This window comes from Meles meles, chromosome 9 (genome assembly GCF_922984935.1).
Source record: "Meles meles chromosome 9, mMelMel3.1 paternal haplotype, whole genome shotgun sequence".
Taxonomy (NCBI): domain Eukaryota; kingdom Metazoa; phylum Chordata; class Mammalia; order Carnivora; family Mustelidae; genus Meles; species Meles meles.
The window spans coordinates 51,001,902-51,028,599 of NC_060074.1; the positions used below are offsets into that span (position 1 = coordinate 51,001,902).

At 42.5% G+C, this 26,698-nt stretch overlaps 1 protein-coding gene across 11 annotated transcripts in view; it reads left to right on the forward strand.

Annotated features, from left to right (window-relative positions):
- Positions 1-13,185: 13,185 nt before the first annotated feature.
- FMNL2 (formin like 2) overlaps positions 13,186-26,698 on the forward strand; it is a 316,452-nt gene continuing 302,939 nt past the window's right edge. For 5 of the 11 annotated variants that reach the window (XM_046019155.1, XM_046019163.1, XM_046019164.1 and 2 more), the window contains exon 1: positions 13,187-13,697. In XM_046019155.1, the coding sequence (XP_045875111.1) occupies positions 13,581-13,697 (117 nt within the window). In that variant the 5' untranslated portion in view covers positions 13,187-13,580. Of the gene's footprint in view, positions 13,698-26,698 lie in introns of all 11 variants that reach the window. The other 6 variants (XM_046019160.1, XM_046019156.1, XM_046019157.1 and 3 more) reach the window with 3 other exon arrangements.

The following is a 26,698-nucleotide window of genomic DNA, read 5'->3' on the forward strand; positions in this document are numbered from 1 at the left end:
TCAGCTCACGTATGATCCCAGGGTCCTGGGATCGAGCCCCGCATCGGGCTCTCTGCTCAGTGGGGAGCCTGCTTCCCCCTTTCTTTCTCAGCCTGTCTCTGCCCACTTGTGATCTCTGTCTGTCAAATAAATAAATGAAAATCTTTAAAAAAAAAAAGAAAAGAATTACAGATTAAAAAACCAAAGACTAAAAATAGACTCTGATTTAGGTGATAATTCAGTCTTAGCCGAAAGTTCTGTACAGACCTCCCATTGGAAAAGAAAGGAATTCAGGGTGAGGCTTCCCAGCAGAAGCAGAGGAGCCATACAAAGAGGAAAGTGAAAAATTGAAATAGAACCGCAGAGCACACTCACTCTAAGAGAGCAAGAAGCAAAGTGGCCTGGGAAAGTGAAATATGCTTCTTTGGCTTGAGGTCACACTCCTTCAGTTTGGTACTGGCCGTGTCATGGGCTTGGCAACTGACCAGTAACCAAGACAGGCTGATGGACAGAGGCGACAGGCAGAAGCGAGAGACAGCCACTTCTCTTAAATACACTGGCCCTAGGTGCTGGGAATGCTGGGCTCTTGGTGAATAGTCTTTGTTGAAGGCAGATTGCAACATCATTCATCAACTTCCTCATCGGTAAGATAGGAATAAGACCAAACCCGTCTGGTGACAGTTAAGTATTAAGAATGTAAACCACTCAACTTCCTGGCTGGCCTACAGTTAGCACTCAGGACAAATTATTTATTTGTAATTACTATCATTATTAACCCTGCTTTGGGGTTTCCACTTTTCACCATGCCTGAGGTTTTTCTGACAGTTGGGTTAAAATTGTAGTCAAGTGTCAACTTCATTTTGGGGTATTTTTCTAATCAACAGAGCCGGAAATCTTGTCACATCTTGTCCTTTGAATATGGGTCCCACTCCTGTAGTTTACTTTTGTTAACCTCATGTCTAGGGGTGCTTATTGGTTGACCTTTATTGAGCTCTTTCCACATGTGGAGTCCAGTATTTGGTGATTTCTATCAATTATCATAATTATTCCTCCCCAAAACCACTTGGAATCAATACTATTAGGATTGCCTTTATTTTGCAGATAAGGAAGCCAATTCTTAGAGAGTTTTGCAAACTGTGTTCAGTTTATCAACTGCTTCCTTCTTGTATAAGCAGGATTTCCAGGCAGATCTTTCTCTCCAGCTTCTACCTCTACATGTTATGCCTGCTTCTTTTCTCTCCACTTAACAGTCACCCCGGTCATCAACCACATTTCAACTTTATAGCCTACAGCTTCAGCCACCCGAGAAAATGAAACCAGACACTTTTAATCCAAAATCAAATATCAGAAAGAGGGGGAGAAGGATTTTCGCCAAACCTGAGTCAGAATCCCACCCTTCAGGAGGTCAACAGTGCCCAAGAGACCTAAAGAACTATGGCGGCTCCTTTGTTAATTATGGCACAGAAGGGAGGGAAGAGCAGTTCCTAGAAGAGGGTGATTTTCCAAGAAGGGGTGTTGGACAGACAAAAAAATACATGTCTACTGCGTCTATGCATTTCCCACTGGTTCTTTCTCACAGATTCAGCTCAGTATTTTGAATGGTTTCCTTCCATTCCCTAAATCTGGCAAAACAAAGCAACCAGGCAATGTGAATTGGAACTGAGACAGGTCTGTCTGGCCCCTGCCATTGCAAGCACTTTTCTAGTACAGTTGAAAAGGTTAGCAGAATTCAGTTCTCTTGAGAGAGCGTGAGCTCTGCAGGTGTTTGTAACTAGTGATTCCAGAGCAGGCAAAGGGCTTCGTCCTCTGAGGGAGATCTTTCAGTTCTGCTAATTAGCCACCCAGCCCTCTCCCCTTCCTTCCACCAGTGAACTTCCCTTTGATCTTAATTGTGTACGGAAAATGATTGCAATTAGAATGATATAATACAATAAACATCTGTTAGTAAAACTAATTCGATAAAATCAAAACGCGGAATGTTATAAGTAACATTCAGTAGCTCTGGACAATTTGATTTTTTCTGTGTCTAATGTCATCTTTGGCATCTATTCAGCCTAGTTTTGCATATAACTGTCAGTCTCAGGGCAAGAAGAAAGCTTCATACCCAAGATTCCTCCTCAAAATTGGGACACCTGACAAATCTGTCCCTAGATAAGTCATGGACAATTTATACAATGATGCTTTGTCCTCCTCCCAAACCTAAAAAACACAACAAATGCAAATATGAAGAACTAGTGACATTTAAAAAACTTTAAAATTTTGTATAAATGTATTCTAAATGGAACAATCCCTCTGATTGAAATAATAGCTAATTCAATTTTTTGAGCAGGGTATATAATTATTCAATGGCTTTAAAATAACTTGGCATTGTTCCTTAAGTAGAGGCATTATTGCTTAATTGCAGATGAGTCATTTCCCGAGTCCCAAGCAATTAATCAGTGTTTCCTAAACTTGCCGAAAATAGGAACCATCTGGGGTTTGTGTTAAACATACAGATTCCCAGGCCCAACCCGGACCTACTGAATTAGAATTTCTAGGGAAGGCACATGGGAATCTGTAAGATCAATAAGCATCCCACGTGGGTCCTATTATCAGACAGGTTTGGGAAATACTGTTTGGATTCCTCTGACAGTGGCATTAAATTTTTCATTTACTATTATACTGAATCACCGGAACAGAGCTTTATCGTTGGAAGAAAAGAAAGCACTCATCGGTGCAAACCAAAGCATGTGCTGTTTTATATCAATATATCTTCCTGGTATCTAAAACAAGTACCACGTATTTACATATTTTCCCTTTACCCATTCAGGTACTGTAGAAATTTTTTTTTGCTTCATTAATAAGCCCAAGATTAAGTCCATGACTCTATTGAAGAAAATAGCGTAAGGAGGAAAATATCTTATTGAGCCTCTCACCATACATCAGGCACAGTCTTTTTTTTTTTTAAGATTTTATTTTTATTTATTTGACAGAGAGAGAGATCACAAGTAGGCAGAGAGAGAGGAGGAAGCAGGCTCCCTGCGGAGCAGAGAGCCCAACGCGGGGCTCGATCTCAGGACCCTGAGATCATGACCTGAGCCGAAGGCAGCGGCTTAATCCACTGAGCCACCCAGGCGCCCCTAAGCACAGTCTTGATAGTTGGTGTATGTAAGTTATTTCCCTTAATCTTAACAATTAACTGGTGGCATATTTGCTTTCATTTCATAAATGTAGAAACTGAGGCTTGAAGAGGTTAATGAATTTTCCCAGGATCACTCAGTAAGCAAGAGAAGCAGGGATCAAGTCCACTGAGCACCGTTTTTACCGGGTTACTAGCCCTTAGTATTTAAATAGAAGTCCAGGAACTCAAATTCACTAGGCAGAATAATCATGAGTTTGTGAACATTCTTCCCTGAATGTCAAAAAGGGCAATTTTTTATGTATGTGGGCTGAGCCAGAGAAGGAGGAAAGGATAGGTTTCGGGAAGTCTGATCGCTTCTTCTAGGATGATAAGCCTCCTTTTCCCGTGTGTTCAGAAAGAAATGTATGGTTCTCCCCTAAAACTTAACTCTCCCAAGGGACAAATGAGAAAAGTAAATAAAATCATAAACTTAGATATTCAATATGTGTAATATATATCAGTGGAACTAGATTTTACTCCGACTCATTCTCTGTCATAATCTCCCTGTGTTGTTTATCCTGGAGGAAATGGTTGCAGCCGGAAACAAAAATGTCCCCTTTGGGCTTTCTTGTTTTAAAAAACCTTTTTTTAAAGGGTTTGTTTTCTCAGACTTGGAAGCTGTTGAAAGGTGCCAGATGGATAGCCGCAGTGGCTGTGAGTTCTGTGTTTATCTGCAGAGAAGGCAGGTGTGGATGGAGCTCCCTGGGCTTCCCACGCAGCCTGGCTTAGGAACCCTCGCCTCCTGGATGAGAGTTAACACGAAGTCGGGCAGTTAAGAGGACTCCCTAAAAGAAAAGCAGGCACTTCAAGTCAGCGGCACATTCCTCTGTTGTTGCCATTTTTGTTGGCATCGCCGGCTAAGACCTCCCTATCCAGTCATTTGTTAAAGTAGGTTGTGAAGGAGGATTTTGGAGGAGGCAGTCCAGTACAGGAATGCAGGAAGAAGGGAGAGAGTCGGTGATAGAGGTGGGAGGATGGCAAGGAATAGTCTGAACTCGATTTTTCATACAATGCTCTCCACACTTTGTGATGCCTATCTTCCTCCCTTCCTTTTTTTTTTTTTTTAAGCTTTTATTTCATTATTAATTTGAGAACAAGGGAAAGCACACATGATTTGGGGGAGGAGCAGAGGGAAGGGGAAAGAATCTGAAGCCGACTCCAAGCTGAATGCAGAGCTCATGGCAGGTGGGGGGGGGGGTGCTCAGTCTCAGGACCCTGAGATCATGGCCTGAGCCACAACCAAGAGTCAGGGGCTTAACCGACAGAGCCACCCACGTGCCCCTCTCCCTTTCCTCTACTTTTCCTTTCCTTTTTCTTTTCTGTTTCCTTTCTCTTTCTCTCTCCCTCCCTCCCTTCCTTCCTTCCTTTCTTTCTCTCTCTTTCCTTCTTTCCCTCCTCTCTCTTTCTTTCTTTCTCTCTCTCTTTCCTTCCTTCCTCCCACCCTCCCTCTAGTTGGTCTTTCTTTCATGTGTTTTGATTTCTATAGTGATATACTTGTTTAATATATTGGCTATTTTGAAAGAAGCTTCAGTGTGTTCTTTATATGTCTACAATATATATTCACACGTGTATTAAACTTATGTAAATGAAATTAAGTTTCTGTGTTACTGTCATTCAAAAATGACCCAGATGGGGATGCCTGGTGTCGACCCAATCAGAAGAGCACATGACTCCTGATCTTGGAGTTGTGAGTTTGAACCCCATGTTGGGTGTAGAGATTATTTAAAAATAAAATTGTTCAAAGAAAAATGACCCAGATGGATTTTTGCCCAATTTGAAGGTATGTTTATGTGACATGGTGTATACAGAGGGGCCTAAAGGAGGTGGAATCTCAGAGACAGAGGCAAGATAAGAGCTTCGATTCAAAAGCCAACAAATAGTTATAATTCTCTAGAACAATGTTGGAGATGCTAGAATCTATTAAGTTTATTATTTTTTTTTAATTATGAAGGTGGCACTATTTCAGACATAGTTAAAATAAAATTCCCAATGCCTATTAAAACAAACCAAAGCGGGGCGTCTGGGTGGCTCAGTGGGTTAAAGCCTCTGCCTTCGGCTCAGGTCATGATCCCAGGGTCCTGGGATCCAGCCCCACATCGGGCTCTCTGCTCCATGGGGAGCCTGCTTCCTCCTCTCTCTCTGCCTGCCTAGTTGTGATTTCTCTCTGTCAGATAAATAAAATATTAAAAAAAAAAAACAAAGCAAAAGAAGCAAATAGGTTGATAGGTTTCTACCAAAATGGTGAACAGAATACATATCTATGTTTTTCCCTCTTCCAAAAATCTCTTGAAATGATGGGATAGAGCAAAAAGGAACAAGCAAGTAATAAAGTCCATGATACTGTGATAGTGTTGTATGGTGACAGATGGGAGCTACACCTGTGGTGAGCACAGCATAATGCATAGACTTGCTGAATCACTAAGTTGTACACCTGAAACTAATGTTACGTTGTGTGTCAACTGTACTCAAACAGAAATATTTTAAGAAAGATTAAAAAAATGATAAATAAGCAGGAACAGGCAGACCCACAAAGAACTAGAACTTCTACCATAATTTCATCAGTGAAATTTAAATCTCAATCAATAAGGAAACCAGAGGGAAAATGATACAATATCTATTTTTTTAGAAGATTTATTTATTTATTTGAGAGAGAGAGAGAGTGGGTGTGCAAGCAGTGGGGAGGGGCAGAGAGAGAGGGAGAGAGAGACTCCCAAGCAGACTCCCTGATGCACACAGAACCTGATATAGGACTCTGTCCAGGACCCTGAGATCATGGCCTGAGCTGAAATGAAGAGTCGGCTGCTTAAACTGAATGTGCCAGCCAGAGGCCCCTACAATATCTGTTTTTAAACAGTAAGTGAAAATTACAGTGACAGATTGCTCATCACTGACAATGAAGGCTGGGAGACAATGGACTACTATCTTTAGAATGAGGAAGGAAAAGACCTTTCAGTCTGATGTTCTTTTATTTCAGCCTGAAGTTTATTTATAACCAAATAAACTATATTTCAAGACTGACGGCAAAAAAAAAAAAAAAAAAAAAAAAAAAGACAGGGCAAATGAGACATTGCCAGATAATTTTGCCATTCACAAACTCTCATTGCAAGAAATAATAAAGAATGTTCTTTTGAAAAATGAAATGTAAATGTAGAAGAAAAAAAGGGGAATGCAAAAAGCAAATGAATTTGTAAGCATACTAGTAAACCTAAGGATTGGCCATGCTAGTAATATTGCTACTACTAGAGGCTAATGTGAATAGATAAAGAGGAGTTAAAATAATAAACAACATTAACATGGAAGGTAGGAAGAGAGATTTGAGTTATGGTGTTCTAAGTTCCTTGAAGGATGAGGAGAGAGAAAACAATTGACTTTTATTTTTTTGTAACAGCCTTATGGAGCTATAACTAACCAACAATAAATTATACATAGTTATAGTTTATAATTTGATAGGTTTAACATAAGTTTACACCCATGAAACCAGCACCATGATCAAGCTAATGAACATATCCCATCACCTCCAAAAGTGTGTGTGTGTGTGTATTTTTTTTCACCATACAATGCTATTAAAATGCCATCAGCTATATTCTCTATAACTTTCATCGCCATGACTTACTCATTCTATAACTGGAAACTTGTACCTTCTACTCCCCTTCACCCATTTTATCCACCCCTATATTTTAATTTTGTATATCAATCTTGTAAACTGAATCCTTGTTAAACTCACACATTAGTTTCAGTAACTACTTTATAAATTCTGTAAGAATTTCTACATAGAAGATCATGTCATTTATGAACAAAGACCGTTTGCTTCATCTTTTTCCCAAACTGGTTAGCTTTTTGTTTGTTTTCTCTCTTGTTGCACTGGCTAGAACCTCCCATACAATGCTGAATTAAACATTATTCCTGCTTCATGTTTTTCCAAACTGGATAGCTTTTTGTTTGTTTTCTCTCTTATTGTACAGGCTAGAACCTCCCATACAATGCTGAATTAAACATTGTTCCTGATTTTAGGAGAAAGCATTTATTCTCTTACCATTAAGTATGATATTGGTAGTAGGTTTTTTGGTAGATGACTTTTATCACAGAAGTTCCTTGATATTTCTAATTAGCTGAGGGTTTTTATCAGGAAGGGATGTTGGATTTTATCAAATGTGTTTCTCTATCTCTTGAGATATCATGTGTTTTTCTGTTTTAGTCTGTTAAAATTTTGAATTACATCGATTGATTTTTCAAATACTAAAACAATTTAGCATTACTGGGGTAAACCCCACTTGGTCATGATGTACTCAAATTTTGTTCAGAATTTTTATACCAATATTCATGAGGAATATTGGCTATACTTTCCTTTCTTATAATGTCTTTGACCAGTTTTGGTATCAGGATAATGTTGGCCTTCAGAATGAGTTGGGAAATATTCATTCTCAATTTTCTGGAAAGTTTAGGTAGAATTAGTATTCTCTCTTCTTTAAGTAATTGGGAAACTTCTTTCCCTTCTTCCCCCCTTTCTCTCTTTCTCCCTTTCTTCCTTCCTCCCTCCCTCTCTTTTTTCTCTCTTTCTTCCTCTCTCTCTCTCTCTTTCTTTCTTGATTTTATATATTTACATGAGAGAGAGAGTACAAGCAAGGGGAATTGGAGGCAGAGGGAGAAGCAGGCTCCCCATTGAGCAAGGAGCCTGATGCAGGGCTCAAACCCAAGACCCCAGAATCATGACCAGAGCTGAAGGCAGATGTTTAACCCACTGAGCCAACCAGGTGCCCCAACTGGGGAAATTCCTAGTGAAGCTCCTTAGGCTTCTATTTTTCTTTGTGGAAGATTTTAAATATATATTCAATTTTTTCATAGATATGACTGTTCTGGTTATTTATTTTATCTTGAATCAGTTTTGGTAGTTTGGGTCTTTAAAGGAATGAATATGTCCATTTCATCTACATGATTGAACTTATTGACATAAAGTTGTTCAAAACATTCTCTGATTATCTTTTTAGTTGGTGTAATTACATAGTGTTGTCTCCATGTCATTTGTGATATTGGTTATTTGTGTCTTCTTTTCTTCCTGATGAATCTGACTAGCTAGTTCTTGACCTTCTCAAGAACTAGCTTTTAGTTTCTTCGTTTTTTCTGTTATTTTTCCTGTTTTCTATTTCCTTGACCTTTGCTCTTGTCTTTATTATCCCTTTCGTCCTCTTTGTTTTGTTTTCACTTGCTTCTTTTTTCTAGTTTCTTAAGGTAGAACAAACTAAAGACACTAATTTGAGCCCTTTATTCTTTTCCTATATAGGCACTTGCTGGTCTAAATTTCTTTCTAAGTACTGTTTTGGCTGCATCCACAAAATTTTAATATGCAGTGTTTTCTCTTCCATTCATAATTTTCATGTCATAATTTTCCCTTTAAACTTTTAATTGATCCATGGTTTTTCAGAAATTTGTTATTTTTTTCCTAAATATTTGAGGATTTTTCAGATATTTTTGTGTTCTTCTAATTTAATTTCATTGTAGCAAGACAATAAAATTTGTAATATTGGAATCTTTTAATACTTATTGATGATTAATTGAGAATTTTTATAGTCCAGAATAAGGTCAATCTGGTAAATGTGCCTTGTGCATTTGAAAAATTGTGTACTGTGTTATTGGGTGAGGTAGTTTATAAATATCAATTAGATCATGTTGTTGATAGTATTTTTTAAGTTTTCTACACCCTTACTGATTTCTGTCTACTTGTTTGAACAAATATCAAGAGAGGAGTATTTAACTATAACCATAATTGCGGATTTGTAGATTTCTGCCTGAAGTTCAGGTATTTTGAAGCACTGCCATTGTGTGTCAAGTTCTATTGATGAGTTCAGTCATTTATTATTATAAAATGATCAGCCTTGAGTTTTTTCCTCACCACTTACTAATCAGCACTCAACTGAGTACTGGAATGGGAACCTCTTCAGACATAAGGAGTTCTTAAAGCTGTTTTTTCCTCCCTGTATGCTGTCCTGAGAATGCTGACATTTTTGGGTTCACTGAACTCTCGCCTCTGCCTTCTCAAGTCTGGGGCTCCAGTAGGCCCAGTCTGGGTCCTTCTCTGTGCACGGTGGTCTAGAAATTTCTCCAGGCAGTAAGCTGGGGTGATTGTAGGGTACGCTTCATTTATTCCTGATCTCTCAGGGATCCTTTTTCTTCACTGCCTACCAGAGGAGGCAATCTTCTTTGTAAAACACCTGAAACAAGACTGTTACAGAGGAATTAATAGTCACGGACCAAGATCATCTCTGTAGCCCCTGCACACACTCTGTCCTTCTTTTTACAACACATAACACTTGAGGGACATTGCTTAATGTATTTTGTCTAGCATTTTATTATGTTCACATTCAATCTGATCCCTATTACTCTATCTTGATCAGAAGCAGAAGTCTTGTTATGTTTCTACCTGTGAATGACAATTTTAAAGAATTATTTTTTTTAAGGCAGTGAAGGATACTGGTTTGGGAATCAAAATACCTAAGTTGTAACTCTGTCACTTGCTCTATAAACTAGAGAAAAGTGATTTTGTCGAGCTTTAAATTCCTTGTTGTTGTATGGACAGGATGAAGTAACATAAAGCAAGTAAAAGTATTTTGTAAAAATATGAAGACAAATGTAAAGTATTATTCAAAAATATGAAATGTGTGGGGGAGGGATTAGAAGATGTTGCTGCCTACCCATTTCTTATCATATCCCCTTTACCTTTTATCTAAATCTAGATTCTATCAGCAAACGAAATGTGTCCAGCCCCAGGTTTTATCCCACTCCCCACTTCTTCCCCTAGCAGGAAATGACTGTGTTATTCAGTTCTAGAAAATGAGGAATAACTGAAATCGCCCCTTCTCCATGATTTGCCCTGAATACATACTTGATCTGTGACACTCTGGCAGCTATTTTTAAGTATGTGGAAAGAGCAAGCCATCACATAGTTACTGGTCCTAGCCTTACTAAGTTGCTGAAGCAACCCTAGCATCCACCTTTCTCCAGATTTTTTGTTTAATGAGAAAATATACTATTGAATCCATTATTACTAGTGTTTAGAAATTGAATAAACCATGTTTATTTGTTTAAAATCAATAGCAGTATCTGGCTCTTAGTAAGTGCTCAATTAATATTTTAAACATAAATATGGTTAGATATATGAATCTTTCAGGACTCTTGTGGATGTAAGTTGACTTCTAAAGTCTCAGCTACTACAACTTCACAGTTTTGGTTCAGGGCTGTAGATGGCTTTGCTCATCACATGGCACTTATCTCATTTCTTATAATTATACACACAAGGAGACTCTTCTTAGGGTTGCACCAGTGCCCTTTTAAGAAGCTAAGTGAACTTAGTTGTAGAACACTTCCTTATGTTTAAAACTTGAGGAAATACCAAAGAAACTCAGCTGACTTTGTAGAAGTATTTGTTTTGAATGATGGAAGAGCTTCTTCGCAAGTAATTGCTTTGTAATCGGGGAATTCCTGATCAAGCTATCCTTGGCCTAGCTTGCAAATGCTGAGTACATGAAATAAAAAGTTCTAAAATTTCATTTCCATGAAAGGTGAATGGAGAATTTAAACAGACAGTTTATTTTTTGCCCACTTTTTGCAGCAGCAACTATAATAAGTCATATGTATTAGTAGTCAGAAAATGAAATTCGTATTTGAAAACAATCACCGATTTTAATTTAATTTAATTTTATTTTTTTAAAAGATTTTATTTATTTATTTGACAGACAGATCAGAAGTAGGCAGAGGCAGTCAGAGAGGGGAGGGGGAGAAGCAGAGCTCAGAGCTCCCTGCTGAGCAGAGAGCCCGATGCGGGACTCAATCCCAGGACCCTGGGATCATGACCTGAACCGAAGGCAGTGGCTTAACCAACTGAGCCACCCAGGCACCCCTGATTTTAATTTTATGGGGAAGGTGTAAGAGTGTTACAATTAAAGTGATGTCTTCTTCCTCCCTCTCCACACCCTACCCCAAACAAATATTTTCCTGGGATTTTTGATAGAAATTCTTACAGAAGCCTAATAATGTAACGGAGTGTGTTTTTTATTTATATACTAAATAGCACTCATGAATAATAACCAAATATTAAAGATTGCAAACCTTGAAATGGCTGAATTCTTTTGCTTCATGGATTTGCACACTTTGTCCTTGGCTCTTCTCAAACTGTGAGATTATGAGAGAGACTATATGTGATAAGACTTAAGGGGAGAAAAAGGTCCTGGTTACTGGCAGAAATATGGCTAGAGGGAACCACAAATGTGTAATAAAAAAGGATTTCTCAATTGTGGAAAAGAGTTCTAGCTTTTCCATCCGGACAGGCAACCCCCAGGGTGGGCTGATTTTGTGTCAATTAGAGCCAAAGTGTATGTCTAGAGATTGGAAAGAAAACAAATACATTTGTGGGTCAGAAATGTCTCACTTGGTTTGAACTGCTTTTCTTTTTTACTCATTTTCTCTAGTTGGGGTGTGTATATATGTATCTATATCTCTGTTATTCTTTCTTTGATTGGCAATACACTGTTAGCTTTGATACAGTGTAGTTTTGGAACACAGATTGCATTTATTTAGACTTTTATTTTGGATTTATTTATACTCTCTCCCTTTTTTAAAAGAAGACCAGAAATGGTTTATTTAATAGATCATACCCATACAATATGTCTGTGTGTGTATTTGCTTCAAAGGCTTTTGGTAAAACTCACTTGTCAATTCAACAAGTAGTTATCGAACATCTTGGGGCTTATAAAGCTAAAAGAAATGTGGCCCTTGATGTTTAGTCTTGTTGAGTTACCTTTCCCAGAAGCAGTTGCTTTTTAACAAGATGGTAACAACCCTGGTTGCATATCAGAATAACCTGGGGAGCTTGTTAAAAATACACCTGCCCATGCTCCAGCTCTTGGCTCAGGGAAATTCTGATTATAGGGAGGGCCCAAGGTGTGTGGAGTTTTAACAAGTTCCCCAAGTGAATTTGATACACAAAGCACGATTAAAGAAATTCTTTAAGCTAAGAAAGGATGACTTATGAGTTCAGTCACAAGTTAACCGCTGGATGCCCTTGAAACCTACAACTTGAGCACCTGGCTAAAGTTGTTTATAAGGCTGTTTCTATTTCCACTCTTTTAAAATGGGTACTAGTAGTCTGGAAAGCATCCCAGAGACAAGATTGGGCCCAGGCTTCTTTGTAAAATACCTGGGACTCTTATGGAGGAATAAGGTAGCCTTCAGCCAAAGATCACCTCCAAAGCCTTCCCGAACACCCTGCCCTTCTTTCTATTTCACACGAAATCTGCTTATTTGTGTAAATTTTCTCCTTCACTAGACTGTGAAGTCTTCCAGAGCAAAAAGAAAAATCTTCTTTTTCTCCCATTAAGGCACCTGACAATCTATAGGTAATAGCTATCGACAGGTGTGTATTTTGAATTGAATCCTCATTCAGCTCCTGGAGTCTGACCATATATGCATATACTTGCTGTGGATACTTATAAAAATCCATTAAAGCATATATTTGTTTATAAAACATTTCAGTCACACTAAAGAGACGTTACATAAGGAAGAAAGAACAGTAAAACAAGCACCCATGGACCCATTTCCCAGTTCATGAAATAGGACGTTGCCAGTACTTTTCAGGGGACTTGTTAAACTAGAGCCTTTTGAACGGTAACCAGCTTCTGAAACTTAAATCAGAATGCTTGCATTCAGTCACAGATTGATTGGATCACTTCCTTGTCAAGTGTGCCGAATTAAGTGTCAGAACCGACGCAGACGAGGTAGTGATTTCTGCTGTTGGACTGAGTGAGTTCTCAAGGGTCATAGACCATTGCCTCTGAAGCGCACAGATTGCCTCTGAAGCTTGACCCAGGCTTGGTCCTGCGGAGAGGGCGTGGTTTCGGCGAGCGGACACTTTGGACAGAAACTACGCGTCCCGGCAGTCCACGGGGCGAGTGGGCGGAGCCGGGCCGGGGGCGGGGGCCGGGCGAGGGGGGCATTGTGTCGGGAGCGCCGAGCTGCATTTGTCTGCTCGAGGTGCTCGCCGAACGAGCGTTGTGTTCGCCAGCCGCGGGGCTGGAAGTGTCAGCGGCGGCTGCGGCCCGGCGGAACACCGAGTTCGAGGAACCACGCGCCCGCTGGCCGCGATTGCAGGCAGGGGGCGGCGTGCCAGTGGAGCAACATGCAGATAGGCGCCCGGCGCCCTGACGACCCCTCCCAAGGAAAAGAGGCCGGAACGGCTCTGGGGCGGCCGAGAGCATGAGGGAGGCCGGGGGGCGGCTCGGCGAGGAGCGCTGCTAGGGAGCGGTGCGCGCTGCACACTCGCCAGGGCGCAGCGGAGGGCGGGGAGCCGGGCAGGTCGCGCCAGCGGGCGGGAGCCGGCCGCCGGGAGCTGTTCTGATTTCCGACGCGAACGCGAGGGGCCCGGAGCAGCCCCCAGCCCCAGCGTGCAGCCAACATGGGCAACGCGGGGAGTATGGATTCGCAGCAGACCGATTTCAGGGCGCACAACGTGCCTTTGAAGCTGCCAATGCCCGAGCCAGGTGAACTGGAGGAGCGGTTTGCCATCGTGCTGGTGAGTACGCGGCGGGGCCCCGGGGCTCCGGGCGGGGAGACGCCGCTGACCCCCGCCCCCTCCTCTTCTCCCCGCGCCGGGAGCGAGCCTCCTGCCCCAAGGGGGAAGGCGCCCACCTTCCCCTTTGTGGCCTCCCCAGCCTCACTTTTCTCCGTTCCCCTCTAGCCCCCGCGCTCCGCGCTCTCGGGGTTCCGGGATGGGGCCGGGGGCTCGGGCCGGGCTGCCTGGCCGGCCCAGAGCCCATTGTCTGGCGGGAGAAGCACCTCGCAGCGCGTGTGCCCGGGAGGTGCGGCGTGGGCGTGAAGGAAAGGTGGCGCGGGCCGGGGAGAAGGGGGTGGCGAGCCGCTAAGGCTTTTTGTTTAAAAATACAATAAACCCCAAACCCGCAAATCCCGAGTCCCTGCGGATCAGCTGCCTCGCGGGGTCCGGGGCAGATGGGTGCATGTGGCCGGCAGCGGGCGGCGAGCGAAGGCGAACTTGGAGGCGGACCTAGCGGCTTGGCTGAGCGGAGCTCGCCCGAAAGGGAAAGATAAGCAAACCCGGGGCTGTGCGGCGCCCCGGTCCCTAAGCTGGGAGGGGGGCATCTGAAACCCAGGCGCGAGAGAAGCTTTGCCTCAGCTCGTTCCTTTCGGTCTTAAATCTTAAAACCACAAGAATGTGCAGTTTTGCGGGGACGTGTTTCGAACTGTTCTGACATCAAGGGCGACCCCTTCCCTCCTCCAGCACGCACAGCCAAGTTCCCGGCTCCCTTCCGAAATCTGCGATTAGCCTTTTAGCTTCCCAAATCCAAGACACCGAAGACTCCTTTCTCTCCTTTTCTGCTGGGACTAAGTTTCTGAACCCCTCCCAGCTAGAGCTTGACAGTGCTGTGAGCTCAAAGAGGGTGTGGCGGCCTCCCCCTCGGCCCAGCGAGAGTCTGTCTGTACTGCAGCTGGTCCCCAGACTTCCGATTTTTAGTGACCCAGCCTCCTTCAAGGGATGTTGGGTGGGAAACTGGCAAGAGCCTATGCGTTCCTCTTTCTTACACTTGTCCATTTACCTTTTGCTGGCTAGTTACCTCTAAACTCTACGAGGCTACGTAACGAGAGAAACTTGTGCTCAAGGCAGCCAGTTTTGTGTCTGCTGCAGGATTTTGGTTTGTAACCTCCCAACTTTGGAAAGACTGGGACATTTAAAACTGCCTTTCTTCAGGTCTTTCTAAAGGGATAGTTTGAGAGGGAGCCCAGTGTTCTGGATGGCAGGTTAGCTTCGTGCTCTTTAGAAGAGCAGAGGCCACAAGCTTTTTTCAAGGCCAGGGAAAGTCTGGTGTAGCAGTGGGGAGATAGAGGAGATTGCCTGTCCTGCTTTGCATTTTCTCTGATCTCCCACAGCTGCTCCCCACTGTTGTGCAAGATGGGACACACTGAAAGGAAAGGCATAGGCTTAATTACTTCTCAAGGCAGCCTGGGTGCGTACTTGACCTGTCTTCCCAGAGACAAACGTTTTTGTTCAAAATCTTCTTCCTTCCAGACACATGGTTCTTACCTCCTAGATCTGGATTTTCTGTCTTTTCATCTTGTGATGTTGTGTTTGTGGGTGTACTTGAAATGGAAGGGCCAGTGACACAGGAAAACCTGACAATAATGCAATTGAGTTCTGCTAGACTGGGATAGCGTGTTTTGCATGAGCTTTTAGTTACTCTGCTGATTAATAACACATGATCTGAATTAATCTTTAGAAAAATGTTTCATCATTACCATGGTGGATTTGTGTTATTATGAAGTCTAGCAGTCACAAATTTAGTATGTAGACATTTATGATTCTACATCACAAGCTCGTTGGGGCATTGGTTGGTTGTTGTGGTTTCTTCTGCTCTACTGTGTGTCATACACAATTACTGGATGTGTCCTTTTCTTAATTGTTTATAATATTCTAAGCCTCTGAAAATAAACAAAAAACAAGAACAAAAAAATATCAGGCTGACCTTTTTTGAATAGAGAAAAAGCTTTTGGGAAAATCTCAGCTTGGGGTCCCTCTTATTAGTGATGCATTTGGACATTGATGTGGTGTTTACTGTAACTCTCCCTAGTCAGTTCCAGCTGCTTTTTGGAAACCTACAAGAGGAGTTGAAAGAAGTCCTCTTTATGGGCTTAGAAGTGAAGGTGATTTCTCTTAAGGTCAGTTTTGTTTTTTTGTTTTTTTTTCCGGGGTTGTACACATGATGATCTCAACCTTGCTTTTCTTCATGAATTGCTTAAGAAATCAACTCAAACCTTTTAAATCTGGAGCTCAAGCTAGAAGGACAAATTTTAGGTGGCAAGTTTTTAAGTATATATGTAGAGAAATTCTTTACCCTGGGGCAAAGGGAATCATGTTGGCATTATTGATGCTAGCTTTATTTTCATCTATAATAAGGATTATATATATATATATTGGAAGGAAAACCAGATAGTAAGTAGAACTGTGCAGGAAAGTGTACAGGCACCTCATTGTGAGTATGGCTTACATCAATAATTAATGAGACATTTCAGGCATGGAAAAGCATTCCATCCTCAAGCTCTAGAATATTTAAAGCATTGGGGAAGAGTAAATAAAAATTATAATGACAGAAGTCCATCTATTTCTGGAAACTCTCGAGACCAGACCTACTCAATGACTGTCCCCCTACCCCTTCATCAATCTAAATGAGTTAAATGGTACAAATCTAAAAAATTAATTTGTATGAATGGAAAGGAGAGAGTAAAAGATTGCAGAATTAAGATCAGTGGAAGGGTAAATTTTAAAAAGTAATGATTTTTTTTTCAATAGGAAAACTTTTTTTTTAAAAAAGATTTTACTTATTTACTTGACAGAGAGATCATAAGTAGTCAGAGAGGCAGCAGAGAGGGAGGAGGAAGCAAGCTCCCCGCTGAGCAGAAATCCCGATGAGGGTCTCCATCCCAGGATCCTGAGACCATGATCTGAGCCAAAGGCAGAGACTTAACCCACTGAGCCACCCAGGTGTCCCAGGAAAACATTTTAAAAAATAGATTTAAATTACTGAACTTCTGCAATTAAAGACTAGTACAAATTGGTTCTAAATCTTAGGAGCTTGATTTTCCTAAGGAGAATCTCTTTCTTCTTAAACTTGTCTTCTGTATTGCTATAATAGTTATAAAACACATTTATGGGAAAACACTACTGACTCCTTGTATATATTTAGCTATTTGCATCCTTGTAGCTACCTTTCCAGCTGTTAGGTGATACGGTTTGTGCACATGTGTGTGATATTTTTGTTATGCTGTTTGATGGAAGTCTTTCATAAGTTATAAATTCACATCTAGTTTTATTCCTTTAGGATGAATACATGTCACGTATTTCCAGTAACATTGGCATGTGTTTATTTTGGGGAGTCCTACACTTTTTTTTTTTAAGATCTTACTTATTTGTCAGAAAGAGTGTGCGTATACACATGCACAAACACGGGGAACCACAGGCAGAGAGAGAAGCAGGCTCGCCACTGAGCCAGGAGCCCTATATGGGATTCGATCCCAGGGCCCTGGGATCATGACCTGAGCTGAAGGCAGCCTCTTAACTGGCTGAGCCACCCAGGAGTCCCTCGGGTCCTACACATTTATAATAAAATATCCACATGGCTCTCTGTTGCATTACCCGAATGTTGGCAATACACATAGGCATGCACACACACTCTTGTGTCCTTTATTTTCAAAGATGATGCTACGAAGTTTATTTTGGGGTGGGGTGAACTGTTGATGGTGTCTGTCCAAGAATACCTCTTTCTATGTTGGACCTTCCGTGCCGTTCACTAATTTTTGGCTTGAAGTCATTGTCTGCAACTAAAATGTAAGTCCCCCAGTGCCTTTGTCAAGGATTCTTTCTTTGAATGCCGGAGGAAAGGATAATTTTAAGCCCTCTATCTTAGCTGGTGTATCTCTGTGTGGTCTCAGATATCAGGCTGCTCTGCAAACAGAATCAATACCAATTAGAAAGTGACGGTGTAGGGCAGTATTATCATATGTTTGATACTGGGAACTACATTGATGTGTGATTAATTTGAGTTAATTTCTATCCAGGCCCCCCCCACCCCCGCTTCTTGCCCTGAGGTTGAATGTAGTCGTTCTGCTTAATCCTCACATGAATTCTAGGAGATAAAATGAGCTAAGTTCCCTAAACTCCTACAGTTATTGAGTAACTGATCTAGGAGTTTCAACCCAGATTTGGATCTCTGAATCCCCCCTCTGCCCCCTCACCCTTTATTTTATTACACTTCTGGGGCCCTTGAACTAGGAAGGAAAAAAAAAATGCTTGGAGCTAGCAGTAAAACCATCTAAAAAAATATCTAAATCTGATAAATGCCAGTTTCAGACTGCATAAAATTGGCAAAAATGTCTTAGAAGTAACTGCTGGGAGGTGCCCGTGATGTTTCACATTCAAGGTCATACATCTGGGCATTTTCACTATGCTGTTGCATTTTTCAGGCATGGTATTAGTGATGGTGTTCAAATGGGCGCTTCAGTTTTTAATATCAAGGTAGCCTTGACCCACCTTGGTTGGGAATTTAGGATTTCCAAATCAGAGGAAAGAAAGAAACAATCTGTCAGTGCAATGCATGTACCCCAAATGTAATTACTTGTGAAAGGACAAGGAAAGTCAAGTTTGAACATTTATTTCCCTCTGCAAGGTGGTGTTCCCTTTTAACCACTTCCAAGGAGAACTCTTGCCATGAAGTCTGCTGAGCAGATGGATGGCTGAGAGAGCGCGCTTCAGTCGTCGTCAGCTGCTCGCTGACTTTTCTCACATCCTTTCTCTTGTTCAGGAAAGGTGGTAGAGAAGGGGAGGGAACGGGGTGTTGTGACTTTGAGCCATTACAGTCTCATCCTGGGTACTAAACCTCTGACCTGTTTTATTTCACCAATCTTAGGATTATATGCTTATTATTGGGGTGCATTCCACCCCCCCATAATGCCAGTACATTTGGATATCTAGTATAGAAGCTGATCAAAGGCTGTTATCTAAATATAAGTGTTTGGCTACTGTGAGAGACTGGCAGAAACACAGATGGCTTTTGGGAAGGAAAGGTATGCATACTCTCACATCCTTAGGTGATACGAATTACTTTTGCTTGTGTCCTCTCACTTAGCAAATAGCGTTGGCCTGGGAGGCAGGAAACCTACTTTCTAGAATCCTATCTGCTGCACCAGGTTGAGCAAGTGAAAATTTTCCCTCAGGTGCTTGATTTTTCTTCCCCAGTAGACTGAAATACAATTTGACATAACTGTTAAAGATAGTAAAGAGATTTTCTTTTTTTTTTTTTAAGATCCTAGCGCTTGAAAGTGTAAGATTTCCAGAACATACCGCACTGTGATCCATTAGCTGACTTTGCATTTTGAAGAGCTTTGTGCAGGAACTTGTGTAGGTGTATTCTGTGTGGTCTAGAGAATACAATTTCCAGGGTCAGTGACAAAAAGTCACATAAGCTTTAGGAAAAGTATTTGAACATTTAGCATCGTCAGTGAAGTGAGGAGTGCGCTCTCCATTAGAGCTGCTCACACAGAAGTTGTACGAGGAATACTGGCAACTGGAGGTTCTTTGCAAACCCAAGACTTGGTTGGTGCTTTACTGGCCTGCATGGTGCCCTCCTTGAGGTGAGTATGCCACGTGCAGGTCTGGACCTAGAATCCTAGCACCTGAGATTGGGGAAGGATTCCCCTGTAGTTTCCTCCTGGGCTCAAGAAGAAAATAAGTGTAGGCTCGTGTTTTTCTGGAGATTTATTTGACTTTATCAAAAACTGTTGCTTGAAGGCCTTGGTCTTAAAGAAGTGTGTTCTTTTTTATCCCCCCTGCTTAGGGCTTGGGGTAAACGGGCAAAGTGCAGTGGGCTTCCTTATGTTTAAGCAAGTGATAGGTGCCATGTAAGTGGCTGACGGAAGAAGCACTGATCTGGGTGGTCGTCTCTACTTTGCAAGAGTGTGCTGGGAGCTGGAAGCCTCTTACCGACAAAGCAGTGAATCCTTAGACAAGAACAGATTGAACTGCTTAGGAGGGAGGGTGAGTTACAAGCTGGCTCTTCTCTCAAATGGGGCCATGCCTTGGGTGGCTCAGTCAGTTAAGCCTCTGCCTCAGGTCATGATCCCAGAATCCTGGGATCGAGCCCCGCATCGGGCTCCCTGCTAGGCAGGGAGTTGGCGTCTCCTTCTCCCTTCCGCTTGTGCTTAAATAAATAAATAAATAAAATCTTGAAAAAAAAAAAAAAAATGGGGCCTGTTTCCTCCCTTCCCCCATCCCAAGGACTGTGTCCCCTGGGCTTGGGGTCATGGTTTCTGTAGAAGGGCTTCATACACCTTGTTAGCTCTTACCTGCTTGAATCCTGTAGGCAGCAATAACTCCTCTCACCTCTTTCCTACTGTCTGCTCACACTGCTGGTGATTGTCCTCTTCCCAGTTGCTCTGTCCTCTTTTCCTGAAGCCTCTCTTTCAGCATAACACTAAGGAGTATGCAGTTTCCATTGGCTGTGATTTGGAAGCAGTGTCGAGGGGAGGAGGGGAGGCCTGAGAGCCGTGATTGAGCTAGTCCGCAGATGTGGGCCCGAAGGGCTGGGAATCCCTACCTGAGGTAGAATGGTATTTGTTGTGGACAGTAGAAGTGTACGCTCTGCTTGTGGTCTTAAAAACACGCAACAAAGATCCTGACCCGTGGCAGAGCTTACAGATATCCACCTTGCCACAGACTTTTTTGGTTCTAGGGCACACCAGAGGTGTTCCTCCGGTCAGATTTTTGGTGTTCTTGGGCAGCTGGTAACTGACTTCAGTGACTAAATTCTTTGTCCACGTTATTCTTTGAAGAGTTGCTGTTAGCCCCTCTATCCCTTGCCCCAGAAGCTGACATTCTGAGGCCTTTAAACCCTGCTATCTATCTCTAGAGGTAATCCCTCTTGACTGAGTTCTGTGTGGTAAGATAGCCCTTGTGCCTGGCCTATACTGAAAACTCATTGGCCTTGGGAAAGGTGTCTGATTGTTTACATTTTTGGCTCTGTGCCTGGTGTTGGGCCCTGAGGTTTGACTGGTACCTGCAGGGCCTGCCTTGAAGTGAGGGATTTGCTCATGAACCTGACTTATTTTTCTTGTTTTTCTTTTTCTTCTCCCATGGGAGTTTGGCTGAACACTTCATTTAAGGCAGGATAGTAAAGGGATTGACAAGCTGAAATAGTCGTCCTCAAACTTGGTGCCATCAGCCTCTCCTAGGAGCCTCAAAAAAATAGAGACACTTGGGTTGGTGAATATGGTAGAGTAGGAAAAGAATTGTGTAAAAGGTACCAAAAATTGTGGGGAAATTGGTCAATGTGGAGAAGAGGTAAAAAACCAAACTCTTAAAGATGTCTGCGGCAACCAAAAGCACCAAGATGAGAAGTATGGAAAAATGGATCAAAGCCTGTTGAATGTTAGACTTATTAACTAAGAAATAATCATCGTATAAGCATAATGAAAATCTGCAGAGAAGTTTCCACAGCTCCAGAGTGAACAGTGACCCTGAGGTGTACTTCTGGAGTAGAAAAATCAATAAATCAATTGTATTTTTGCTTAGGCCTCTATTCTCAAGCCTAATTGTTTGTTGGTTCAATGCAGGCCTTTTGCTTTGATCTCTGGTTTTACCACTTACAAAGACTTGATGAGCTTGGCTTCCCGGAGTGAAATTCAAATACACTTGTGAAATGTAAACAACATTCATTTATTAAGAATCCTATAATCAGGGCAAATTGGCATGCTTATGTAAGCAATTAGCTTTGAGAATAGAAAGATAAATAGGATGGTAGGTCAAGAATGAGCTGATTGTTCTCAATGCAAGAGTCTAGTTATTCCTGTAGCAAGCAGTTATAAGCAAATAGACATTCCTCTGATTCATAATCTTTAGCATTTGTGGTTTGGGATGTGGTTTCTTGAATTGAGAGGATAGGAGCAATTAATGTCTCATTTTCATCTAGAAATACAAATTTTGCAAGGAATTGTAGTTGAATTTATGACCAGATAAAACTTTGTAGTAACTGGGAACAGGACAAGAGAAGGTTTGGATTTATATGGGAAGAGTTAAGAATATTAATGGAGTTTAAAAAATTAATTAATTTATTTTTCGGCGTAACAGAATTCTATTAATGGAGTTTCAATTTTATTTTGGTGGGGTAGGTAAAGACGACTGCTTCAAGTGGGAGAAAGATTGAAAATAAGCTCATCTACCTTTAGGAATTTATTATTATTATTATTTTTTAAATGTTGAGGGAAGTAGTAGGAAGACTAATAGAAGTTGGTAGAACACCATTTTGTTTCATGACAGCATTGCTCAGTGAGGTCTGGACTGCCCTGTGTCATCTTCAGGAAAGCTGGGGAGACCCCATGCAAAGGTGGTGAATCAGGTGAGTAGTTCTGTGGGTTAGTTTCACTTCTGGCCCCTTCAGTCCCCAGTATGGTCGGCTTTCGTGTTTTTTCTGAGGAAATGCTTTCTTAGTGATAGTGTGCTGTCTTGACTAATTGGGATTCGTTATCCACGGGGACTTCTGCCTGGTGAACCTGGGAGGCCAATTCAGTCCAAATGCTTTGGGACCAGGATGTTACACATTTGGAATTGGGAGTCCCCAGGCCTTATCATAAAATCATTATTCCCTTGCTGACTAATCAGGCCATCCCCACGCGAACCCGGAGGGAATGTTTCAGGCTGTGTGGCCTTCTGGGTTTGTGGAAGCGTTCAGCTCGTCAGAGTGCAGCCTCTCCAAAGGCCCTTCACACTTGGAGTTTTGAGTCTCACTCGGAGTTTCGAGTCTCATAGTCGCTGGCATTTTGGAAAGCATTTGTTTGGTTTAGAAATCTCCGGATCATCTGTGAATTTACCAGGTCCCAATCCTCATTGAATGGAGTCCTTCACTAACATTAGACAGCAATATTTTTGTTATTTCACCAGTAATTATCAGAAATGCCAGTGGTTTCCTCTAAGTTTTCTGTGGGTAATGGAGAAATGGAAAAACATCTTTTGGTTGTTCTTGAGGATGGTAGCTCCTAACTCCTTCAGAAAATCTTTCTGTTGAAGAATAATAGACAAACAGAAATGGGCCCAGAGCATTAAGTGTACAGACTGATGGATTTTCACAACCTGAACACACTGTTGGAATCCCTGGATCAGGAATCAGAGTCTCTTTCCCTGTTTTTCCTTCATACATGGTTCATCTTGGCTCCTTGCCACCCTGGCCACAGTCACTCACCTGAACGAACTTTCCAAGTGGTCAGACTTAACGTGGAAGAAAGTAGACCACAGGATCGTGCCTTGTGGTCTTACTTTAAGTGACTCTAACCAGAAGGTTTCCACTGTTTCCTTTGAGAGATTTCCTCCGTCCAAGAAGGCCTGACCATTAGGAAATATTGATATTGTGGTATCTTCCGGTTGCTTTTAGATACTTCCTCATTGATAACCCTAATGGGATCGTGTGCGTGTAGCATCTGTTTTTCATAATACTGAGAAGACGACATTTTGATTTGTATTCCTAGAGTAAAGCATGAATGGGGAGTGTTTGTAATTTGGGCTTCACTACTTGGAATTCTGCCCTCGCAGGTACAAATTATGTTAATTCACTCACAAGCCTAAGTTCTGGCCTTTAGCTTTTGCCATCTATCTTGACGATTCTTTTGAAGTATTAAAAGGGATAAGATGGTGGGTTTCAGGGGCGCCTGGGTGGCTCAGTGGGTTAAGCCTCTGCCTTCGGCTCAGGTCATGATCTCAGGGTCCTGGGATCGAGCCCCACATCAGACTCTCTGCTCATCAGGGAGCCTGCTTCCCCCTGTCTCTCTGCCTGCTTGTGATCTTTCTCTCTCTGTGTCAAATAAATAACTAAAATCTTAAAGGTGGATTTCATCCCATGGCTCCGTTTTCCCATCAGAACCCTATCCTGTTATTCTAGACATCAGTTCAACTTGAGAAGCTCTTTGGCTATGTTTGTGGTTAGGGGTTCCCCTCCATATTCTCCTGCCTTCTGTCTCCCTCCCAGCCTTCTCATCGAAGCCATCCACAGTCTGGCCAGGTCCCTCTCTTCTGGTTCCTTGCTTGATCCCTGTTCTCAGAACTTTCCCTCTATTATACCTTGGCTCGCCGTGACTCTCCTGCATGTCAGGGACTCCCTTGGCTCCTCATTTACTGAGATCCTACCCAGCCTTAGAGGCTGTTCTGAAATCCTGCCTCTTCTCTGTGTCCCTGCAGGCCAGCATCAGCTGGGGGGAGGTGGGAAAAACAACTCATCTTTTTGATCTTTTTATTGTAGGAATAGTATGAATTATTTCTCTTACTCATCAGGCCCTTGATTAAATACCACGTTGTATGAGGTGTGACTGTAAAATAAAGGGATGCTTTTACATGGTGCTTTGTAGCCACTCATTACACTCTCTGCCATCGTTTATGTCTGTTTTATTGGCCAGTTCACATCATGCGCTCCTGGAAGACCAGGACCACGTCTTACAGGTCCTGGTGCTTTTCCTTCTCGAGCACAGCGCTTGGCCCCGGGGAAGCGTCTCAGCAGTTACTGACTTGATTAGAGGAGGATAGGGCACCATAGGATGCGGGCTGAAACAGGACAGGAACTGAGTAGCTGACCACACTGGGCTGACTGTTAATTGCATATAACTTGCCAGTTGTGTTGAAATGACACTTTGTAACAGATTCTTACTCATCCTGGTATTCCCGGTATCACTTGTGTGTAGTAGGTGCCCGAGATTAGTGGGAGTTCAGAGAGTGTAAGTTGGCATCATGCTTCACTTGGCTCCTTCGGGAAAACTGGTGAATTAGGATAAGAGGGCAGTGAAATGGCCAAGAAAATCAGTGGTTTTTCACTGTCAATAAGCCAGATCAGTGTGTCATGTTGTACTGTCATCAAGTTAATAGCCCCATCATGTAGGGCTTTCTTCCGGTAGGATGTCCCTTAAGATGTTGTATTTGGAGTCAGGCAAGTTTAAGGGAGCAACATTCCTAATATGGGCATCTTGGTGCTTTGCTGTTTGCAAAGTGCTTTCAAATGAACTTTTGTGATTCTAAGCCTTCTTTTTTTTAAGATTTTTAAAATTTATTTGATGAGAGAGACAGCGAGAGAGGGAGTACAAGCAGTGGGAGAGGGAGAAGCAGGCTCCCCATAGAGCAGGGAGCCCAGTGCGGGGTTTGATCCCAAGACCCTGGGACCACGATCCAAGCTGAAGGCTGATGTTCAACGACTGAGCCACCCAGGCACTCCAGTGATTCTAAGAGTTCTTAATAAATGAGGCAAATGGGGCAAAAGGATGCATGGCTTACTCTACAAGAAGGTAGTGAGGTTTGTGATCCTATTGTCTTTGGCACCAAAACTCCAGCGGGCATTTCTCTGTAAGATAAGACACCCCTGTGCTCACTCGTGCTCTGTCCTGCTCCTCCTCCTCATTCCCTCCACTTACTCCGCAGCCTTTGGAGGGAGATAATATCTTCCTTTCACTGATGAGGCTGTGGGGCTCTGAGTGACCCAGTGGTCTGTACCAAGCGATGGAGACAGAATTTGAATCCACGCCTGTCTGGTGACAGAATCTGTTGTTTTTACTTTCCTACCTGATGTCTATTTCCTGCCCGAGCTGTAAGATGTCATTAAATGTATGTGCTTTGTTCTTCATTTTTCATACACCCTCTGGGCTAAATTTGTCAACTCACACTATTGATGTAATCTGTCTAGGAGTCCAGCATCAATATAGCTGTAGATCGACGAAGCTGTTAACGGTTCAAGGCTGTAGGACACAGGGGTGTGTGAGGCTGTGCCTTGAAGGAGTTCATAATCTAGCGATGGTGCGGGGGGTGTGTACGGGGTGGGGGAACCAGACATGAAAGGGGTACACAGGTATAGAGATATCTAAATGTAGCTGTCCGATGCTTTGGGGTGTGACAGAATAAAACAGGATCATGTGAGGGGGTGCCTTGTCTGTGAGATCTGAGGGCAGCCTCGTGTGAAGATCAGGTAAGGACCTTCCAGCAGGAGGAGCAGCCGGGGTTCCATTTGTCTCTCCCCTTTCCGGCTCAGGATGGGGTTCTATGGACCCTGGAGCAAATGAGGGAGCATTCTGTGGCTGTCTAGTTGGCTTTAGACCTTCTCTGTAGGGAACTCTTCAGGTGGAAGCCCACGAGTCTTCTTGCCTTTGTCCTCATGGAGCTGTGGGGTTTTTTTTGTTGTTGTTGTTTTTGTTGTTTTTTTAAGGTTTACCTGACAGAGAGATGGTGAGAGAGGGAATACAAGGAGGAAAAGCAGGAGAGGGAGAAGCATGCCCCCTGCTGAGCAGGGAGCCCAATGTGGGGCTCCATCCCAGGATCCTGGGATCATGACCGGAGCTGAAGGCAAATGCTTAACGACTGAGCCACCCAGGCGCCCCTCTCACAGACGTGTTTCTTGGCAGTGGCTTTGTGCGGTCACCACCCTGCTGCTCCTTAAATTCAGATGACTTCTAACAATGGCCACTGCAGTATTGTCACTGTTCTAGACCCATGGGACCTAACAGTATGAGAATGGACTATTTGATTAGCATGAACAGATAGATCCCTTGTAAGTAAAGACCCCCTGAAGCCTGGTACTTGCAAGGCCGATTTCATCTGCTTAAAGCCAGACCTGAGTCAAGCAAGGGACGGAGAGGTGTGTTTTTTGTTTTGTCTTGTGTTTTTGTTTCTGTTGTCATTGTTTTTTGCTGTAACTTGCTCCTAGCTTGTTGCTTGGATTTTTTTTTCTTGATCTTATTTATCTTTTAATTTTAAGGGCATCTAGGAGGTGTTTTTGATTCTGAAGTTAAAAATACAAGAAAAGTCGTGAAGAGCTAAAATTATCCCTGGAATCTCTAAGTTGCTATGAAGGCGCAGCACGTACAGTGCTGGGTGTTCAACCATAGGAAGAAATTCCTATACATGTTCAAGCTGGAGAATCTCTGAGCTCGACTGAGGAAGAAGCTGCAGAAGAAAAGCTTCCGTGCAGATGTCTGGTCATTCAGGCCATTCTG